The 8,058-nt window shown below is 43.0% G+C and overlaps 1 protein-coding gene across 1 annotated transcript in view; it reads right to left on the bottom strand.

The window, feature by feature from the left end:
- The window catches only part of Traf6 (TNF receptor associated factor 6), a 24,534-nt gene continuing 16,476 nt past the window's right edge, over positions 1–8,058 (bottom strand). Inside the window, exon 7 of the mRNA XM_021193396.2 lies at positions 1–6,441. Within this exon, the coding sequence (XP_021049055.1) occupies positions 5,605–6,441 (837 nt within the window). The 3' untranslated portion in view covers positions 1–5,604. The remainder of the gene's footprint in view (positions 6,442–8,058) is intronic.

Genomic DNA, 8,058 nt, shown 5'->3' with positions numbered 1-8,058 from the left:
GGTATGTTGTCTTGGTCATGGTTTTATAGCTAAGACACAAATGAAAGTCAGAGCTCCAGGTACCTCTGTGAGATGACTGTGAGTGCACATTTGTGACCTGGGTTTGGAAAGATGTCATACGTATCTGTTAGCTGGTGAGCAGAGAGCCTGCTCCGCACAGTAACCTCAGACCTTCCCTCTGTGTCAGTTCTGCCATCGGCTGCACTGGCTCGAGGGAGCTGATGGGAACCAGGCAGCGCTTGCTGTGCACGTGTGGTTGAATGTGGGGCACTGAATCTGACAATTGTTTCACTCTGTCTCTAAACAAACCTGCTCGATTGAAACCTAAGATTATTACCATTTGTGCCTCATCTTTACCATGCCCCCTCATCCAGTGCATTTTCTCCAAGTCCAGAAGCATTAGGAAGACCCCTTACCAGTTCCATGGCAGAAGTCTGAGCACAGGATGCTTGTGGCCGTCTGACCACTGCATTTTGATTTTTTTTTTTAAAGTCAGATTTTATTATACAGTTTTTCGTAGTTATAAAATTATAAGCAGTCTCCCTAAGTCTATAAAATACCTCCAAAAATAGGCCTAAGGATTAATAATGTTAAATACTTCATAATATCTAAATTTCAAATCCTAGTTCCTACTTTACAGGTAGCTAAACTATCAGAAATAAAATTGAACTTAAGTGGTCAGTCGGCAATAAAGTCTGTAGGAAGCATGGAGGTCCTTGTGCTCACAGCAGCACCAGGGGACATGGAATATTAGGATACAGGGATGCTCTTTCAAGAGAAGGAATGTGCAACCTGTTATCTATCTAGAAGGCTGGGAACAGAAAACTGTGCTAGCTTGGGGACCTGAACACATCTGACCCTCTCCCTTTTCATCAAAGCTTTTTTTTTTTTTTTTTTGTTAAGTCAGTCTATAGAACCCAGTATAGAAGGTGTTACACGCATGTCATACAGTTTTGATGTGTTCATATCTAATCTTTCCTTAGCTCACTTTGTTCCTCAAAGAGATTTATGTATGCTTTATCGTATACACAGGCTGGAGTTAATTATCACCAGAAAAGTTTTCACCAAGGTGAGCTGGGCTTAAATATGCCAAAAATAAACCACTCAGGGTCAGACTACGGAAATTGGAAGCATCAACAAGTGCTTTGTTGCACTGAACTGAACTACTTTCTTGCCTCCCGAGGATTACCACTCTGCTGGCGATAGAGGCTACAGAGACCCTCCAAACAATCCTGATTCCAAATTTAGTAGCTATATGCTAAAGCAATCGTTTTCAGTCCCCAGGGAACATAATCCTGAAATCATATATTTAGCAAAATGTGTCCCAAATTATACCTTTACCCATGGAACTAACTCAAGTAAGAAAGTAACATTCTACATAACCAGAAACTTGCAAATAAACCCTTTATAAAAATACTCCTGTAGACAAAGAAATAAGATTAAAGTTCCTCACAACATTCCCACAAATTTTAAGTTGGCATAAACCAGAAGCTACAAGATAAATTACAATAAAAATATCACAAGTTTCCAAGAAGAATTTTACACAACTCCAAGTTGTTTACTTATTTCAGGATTGAACAGTCTTACAGAGAAATTAGAATTGACATTATTGTAGCATTAAATCACAGAGCAAACCTTATGTCACTGCAGATCCTAGGTGGTGGGTGTTCACTAGGCTTTAAACACACTGCCATGTTTGAGAACTGCCATAGTAAAGTCCCGGGAGAAAAGCAGAAAAAAGAACATTCTCACTTTACCAAGTGACCTACATGACAAGCAGGCTACCCAGAAGCCACTCTGCTTCCGCCCTGGCTCCCATTAAGGCCTGTGACTATTGGCCAGGCCCATGCACAGTATGCTAAGAACAGGGGTTCAGCAGTGACCAGAATGGGGTCTCTGCCCTCTTCTGGAGCCTGCACTGAAGGAAACTGGGGTTTTAGGAGTCAGATGGGGCTACATTCTGAATGGCAGGTGACCAGCAGGCCACCCTTTTCTTCCGTGTCAGGCAGGGCTCTGCTCTGCTGAGGAGACTCAGGACAGGAAAAGGAGCTCCTCTCCACAATGTGAAAAACTACAATTCTTTTCTTTTATTATTATTTATTTATTTTTATTTTGGGGGGTGGGGTTGGGCAGTTTAAAACATCAAGGACACAGAGGACGCACAGAGAAATAACTAGCTTAGTCCTTTTTAATGTCCATCCACTAAAATGCACTTGAGTGACTTCAAGGCTTGTGACTGAATGTCCCAAGTTCAGGTTGATGACATCTGGTTTCATTTTTCTGGATTCTGGGAATTGGGAAGCATCAATCCATTTCCCAGACAATCACATCAACTTTGAAACAAATGACAGTTACCCTGAGAATGCTGACATTTAAAGCGTGTTTCAACAGACCATCAAATGAGTCTTGACTGTGCCCTGTTCCCTCCCTCAAGGCAGCTGGCAAAATAATCACCAAACACCCCATAAAAAATGTAACAACATCTTATGTTAAGACAATGGAGAGAAGAAGAGGCAAGTCGGAAAAGATGTGTGTTAACAGAAAAAAGAGAAAAGCACTTCAAAGTCTTAAGGAAGAATAACCTCAATAGTTAAAATTAAAACATTTTCCAGTCACAAGAGAATCAAGGAAACTCTAGATAAAGCAGAAACAAGCAACTTCTCCTTAAGGAGAAGATATTCTAATTGTACACATAATTTACATTAGCCAGACTTTGATATTGGTACAAATTCAACTTTATACTGGTCACAGAATGTAACTGTTGGAGATCAGCACTTGTCAGTTGATCTTACTGGGGTGAGAGAACACCTTAGTACTTTAATGCACTTTCCTCCTCTTCATTCTCTAAAAGAAAGCAGAATGGCTAGAGATGGTAGCAGCCAAAGGACTGTAACCCAACTTCCAAACTAGAACTACCATCTGGCCTGATTTCTAAGAGGAAAATACATGACTTGGGGAAAAATCTTCAGTAGTATGTTGGGCATTTTTCTAAGAAGAAACAATGTTAAAATCAGCAGTGTTCTAGACTGGTAAGAAAAGATGGCTAATGCACTCTGGACTGTACGGACTTTTATAGGCCAACTGGTGAATGTTCAGGAGTTGGGGCAGTGGTGAAGTATAGAAACTGGCTTTCTAGGTTAAGACCTGATCCTGAGTTGACCTTACTAAGCATTGGCTTTGAATGTCAGCTTGATTATTTTTACTCTGCATTTGTGGCAATTGAGTATCATAAAGTAACTGGTTGCTTATTACAAACACCAAACGCTGCAAGTTCTAAAACTACCTAAGGTGCATTTTAGTGGATGGACATTAAACCGCAGTGAACCATCCCTGTTAGCAGTAGGGGCTGTCACACCTCTACTGGGAAAGCCTTTGAGTATTGTGGCTTACTCAGTGCACTCACTGAGCTTCTCAACACGGATACTAGGAACACCTAGGCCAACTCACCTTAGAACAATGGAAAACTGGGAGAGTTTAACTTACGCAAAAAAAACCCTTAAAAGATGTCATAGAGGTTTTTTTTTTTAAGTCAAAACCACGGCAGGAAATGACTGTTCTTCCTAATACAGATATTTTAAAAAGAGAAATCTGATCAGGAAGTTCTTAAATGTCATTTCCTTTTTCAAAAAACGGAGAGGGGGTTGGGGAGTTGATATTTTTGTGGTGACAGCTAACATAAAAAAATTAAGAAAGGCATATAGAAAATAAGTCTTCAAATAGTTGAGTACATTCTTCAGGCAATTTCTAAATAAATATAGACACAGCTACTGCTTGCTTTAAAGAAACAACAACAGACAAGGCCATATTTATTTCTCCACTGGGAAACAACTGCAGCATGAGACCATGCAATGCTCCTTAGGCAGAAGGTGCTACAAGTGGCTCAGGGTGGCTGGAGGCACAGCTAAGGGACACACATTTCCAGGACCCAACAGAAGAGACCTGTGATGAGCTTGTGATAATGGTAAGGGACAAGGTCTTTCCCTCACCTTTATGGGTGGATGGAAGCAGGGGAAAAATGAAGAGGTCAAAGTGGCCTTTGGGGCTACAGCTGAGAACCGAACTCCTTGGCGGAAGGCTCTGAGCGTTCTCTGGAAACAGGGCAGGTCTGAGCACTGCTCGGGTCTCTGATTCAGCTGGAGACACGAATACCTTTCTTATTACCAGAACACTTAGCTGATCTTGTGTAAATAGCAGTAGAGGATCCCCTCTGCTTCTTTACAAAGGCTCTAACTAGTCATTGGACTCCCTGAGAACTAGACTCCAAAGTACTATATATGTACAGGACATTAACAAATACACAGCAGCACAACAGTCACCTCTTCACATTAGGGTCACCCGCCATGCTAATTCCACAAAACATATCAGAACCTCTACTGAGCTAGACTAAAGCCACCACTCAAGCTGAGTGTCCACACAACCGTGGCAGCCAACCTTGGTTTAGGCATCTCTCAGGTACCTACAATTTCCCAAGTTACAATAAATTCTGTTTTGAGGAAACCAATATTTATTTATTTATTTATTTATTTATTTATTCATTTAATTTTATGTGCACTGGCGTTTTGCCTGTATGAGTGTCTGTATGAGGGTGCCGGATGCCCTGGAACTGGAGTTACAGACTGGGGGTCCTCTGGAAGAGCAGCCAATACTCTTAACCACTGAGCCAATTCTCCAGCCCCTTGAGAAAAATCAATTTTATTTCAATTAACTAAGCTAAATCAAAAGGTAGTTAAGAGGGCTGAAGTTTCCTGGCTGTAAGAGTTGCTGTCATCATCCTTGAGATGCCATTTAATGGCTAATGAGCTAAATCACTCGCTTGGGCTGGTGATTTTGTGCTTGCAAGCAACAGAAAATATGCAGCAGGCTGTGGAAACCAAGCTGCACTGGACAGACAAGAAAGGTTCCATGGCAATAACACGCAGCAGTTGGCAACCACATGACCGCAGTATTACAGTCTGGCAAGACGCTGCTGCCTGGAGCATATTCCAAAATAGGAAAGTAGGGGGGGATGCTTGGTGTTCAGTGGACAATACATTCACACTAAGTAAGGGTTAAACCAGTCCCTGGATCCTTAGTGAACTATGGAGAAGGGAGTACTTGAGAACTTAAGCCTTCCAGGGATCATGGTTCAAAGCCTCTGAAATTCACAGGAGTCAACTAAATGAGAACTCAACACCAGAGCAGTAACTTTCCCACTGGCACCAACACAGGCAGTGGCGATTCTCATGTTTAGTATAGTAATAAATGTCCTAAAAACCCCTCAAGTTTTTAAGGCACCGGTGTTATTTAACGATTGAGCTTCAGCACACTAAGTCTGGCCTTTTTTTTACAGTAAAGTACATGGACAAAAAAGCCCATGGAAGCACAGAGAAGAGGTACCCTGACAAACAGATGAGCCACAGGCCCTTCAAACATTGAGGTTTTGAAGATAAAGGGGACATGTAGGTTCCCATGGGAACTACCTCAGGTGCTTGTCAACAGTAAGAAGTGGATCGTGACCTCACCGATGACATCTGCTGCTAGGCCTTACACCTCTCCCACTGCTTGTTTACTGGGACCAGGCAGGAAAGGCACGGTTCCAAATTTTTGAACACAAGTACATGGACGCTACACCCCCGCATCAGTACTTCGTGGCTGGAAACCCTCCTTCCGAAGGCCACCCATGTCAAAGCGGGTAGAGACTTCACAGCGCACTAATAATGTATCATCCTTAATGAAGGTTCCCTGTCGTAAGGCTTCCAGGTGCATAAATGTTACATAGCCAAAGCCTTTGGGGTTCCGTGGGATTGTGGGTCGCTGAAAGGCAAGCAATTCTGGTTTAGCGTCCATGACCTCTTCGTGGTTTTGCCTTATAGCTGCTTCAGACTGGTCAAGAATCGTAAGGCGTATTGTACCCTGGAAGGGCCAGGGGAGGTGGCTGTCATACTCTCCTTGCATTGTGTGGACAAAAAGGGATATATAGTTTGCACATCGCTGAGCCGTCGGTAACTGAAGGTGCAGGCGCATGCACAGCTTGTACCCAGGTCTGCCTGTGTAGAATCCAGGGCTATGGATGACAACAGGTCTTTCCTCTTCTTGGGATTTCAAGTGCATCCCAAAGTTGCCAATCTTCCAAATGTAGATCCCGTTACACTGCTGTGCCTCCATTTCGGCAACCCTGTCCTCCAGGGTTCGAATGGTCCGTTTGAGCTCGCTCACGTACATACTCTGAGTCTCCATTTTGGCAGTCAGCTCCCGGATTTGATGGTCCTGTCTTACTAGGCGACTCTCCAACTGTTTGATAGTTTCCTCATAATTTGGGTCCTCTGGACGACATCCCCGGGATGGAGAGGCGGCATCGCATGGACGCAAAGCGAGGTTCACATTATGGACAGCCTGGGCCAACAGTCTCATGTGCAACTGGGTATTCTCTTGCAAGTGTCGCGCCAAGTGATTCCTCTGCATCTGAAATGAAGCACAAGCTGTAAGCTAGGGACATCACCGAGGACGAGGAAAAGGACCAGGCCAGTCAGCATGAGGTTGGCAAAGGAGCATCGCAATGTCCCTCAAATCTTTATCACTTCTCTGTTGTCACCTGATCCAATGAAATACTCCTCTTATTTTATTGGAGCTAACCGATGAACACTCCGAGCTGTCACTCTGATGACTCTCCCTTCTATCTGTCACAAGCATCTACACCCCTCCCTCTTTGCTGACTCAGACAACAAACACCCAGGTCTCTTTTCCGCAAGCTCCTTGTTCCTCTAATGTTTCTCTCCTTAGACTACAGCGGATAGAATCTTTGCGTTAAGACAAACAAGGCAAACCTCTATGGGTCATGCATCCCTTAGCCAATATCACTTTCTCCACTTACGTTTAAACCACCCAAGCCTGCCTGCCAAGTCTTCAGCTCGCACTTACGGTGCTGACTTCTTGCTAACTGCCACAGCCACAGTATCCTAAGATCACCAAGTCCTAAATGCTCTATGATAATCATAATTACATTACAGAAACAGAAAATACAGGTGAGTAAAAAGAAAGCAGGCTACCCACTCTCTGTCTTTACTAATATTCTGATACGCGTCATGTTTTTTTCCCTATGTACACAATACAGAATTTCCTTGTAACATTTAAGTATGAGTTACCATTCTATTTTAGTTTTTAAACTGTGAGGTATGTTTTAGAAGGAGAGTGGAGAAGCAAACATGCAATTGCAACCCCAGAGAGAACGAGACCAACACACATCACATGAGCTTTCAGACACTTCACAGGGTGACCCTCCCTTGAAGCTACCCTGGGGACAGGGCGGGGCTTCCCGCTCACTGCATCACTTGTTCTGAATACTGTTTGCTTCTCTTTCCTGTAACACTCACCCTGTAAATACCACTTTGCCCTCTCTTACTCTGCTGAAGCAGTGTTCTAAGCCACGTGTGGGCCATCTCCACTCGAATGTGCCAGCACTGAGGAGACTCAATTCCATTGTCAGCGTCCACCTGTGCTCAATGCTTTTGTTGAAGTCTTTCCCTCAGAGCCAGTGACTAAGGCTCCAGTCCTCCTGGATGTCTCGCCTTTTCTCTGCCTATTTTTATCTACTTAGTTCCTATTAGACTTCCCTGTTAATATGTCTGGGCTCTACATCTCCCTCCCCTCACTCTCATGCTGCCCCTATTTTGGGGGCTGTTAGTGAGACTCAGATACTCCCTTTCCTTATTCTACTTCAGTCTTCCATGTTATTGTTGGACTGAATAACAACAACAACAACAAAAAAACAAACAAAAAAAAAGAAAGAAAAAAAGAAAAAAAAAGAAAAATGCAAAACAGCAGCAACAACAAAAAATACTTTAATAAATCACCATACTCATTCTCCCTTGTCTTTTTTTAAAAAAAGATTTATTTATTTGTTTTATTTATATGAATAAACTGTCACTGTCTTCAGACACACCAGAGGGAGCAATTGGATCTTGATACAGATAGTTGTGAGCCACCATGTGGTTGCTGGGAATTGAACTCAGGACCTCTGGAAGAGCAGTCAGTGCTCATAACCACTGAGCCATCTCTCCAGCCTTTTTCCTTGTCTTCTTG

This window comes from Mus pahari, chromosome 3, assembly GCF_900095145.1.
Source record: "Mus pahari chromosome 3, PAHARI_EIJ_v1.1, whole genome shotgun sequence".
Classification (NCBI taxonomy): domain Eukaryota; kingdom Metazoa; phylum Chordata; class Mammalia; order Rodentia; family Muridae; genus Mus; species Mus pahari.
The sequence above is the reverse complement of the archived record's forward strand: the minus strand, read 5'-3'. Positions and strand labels throughout refer to the sequence as shown.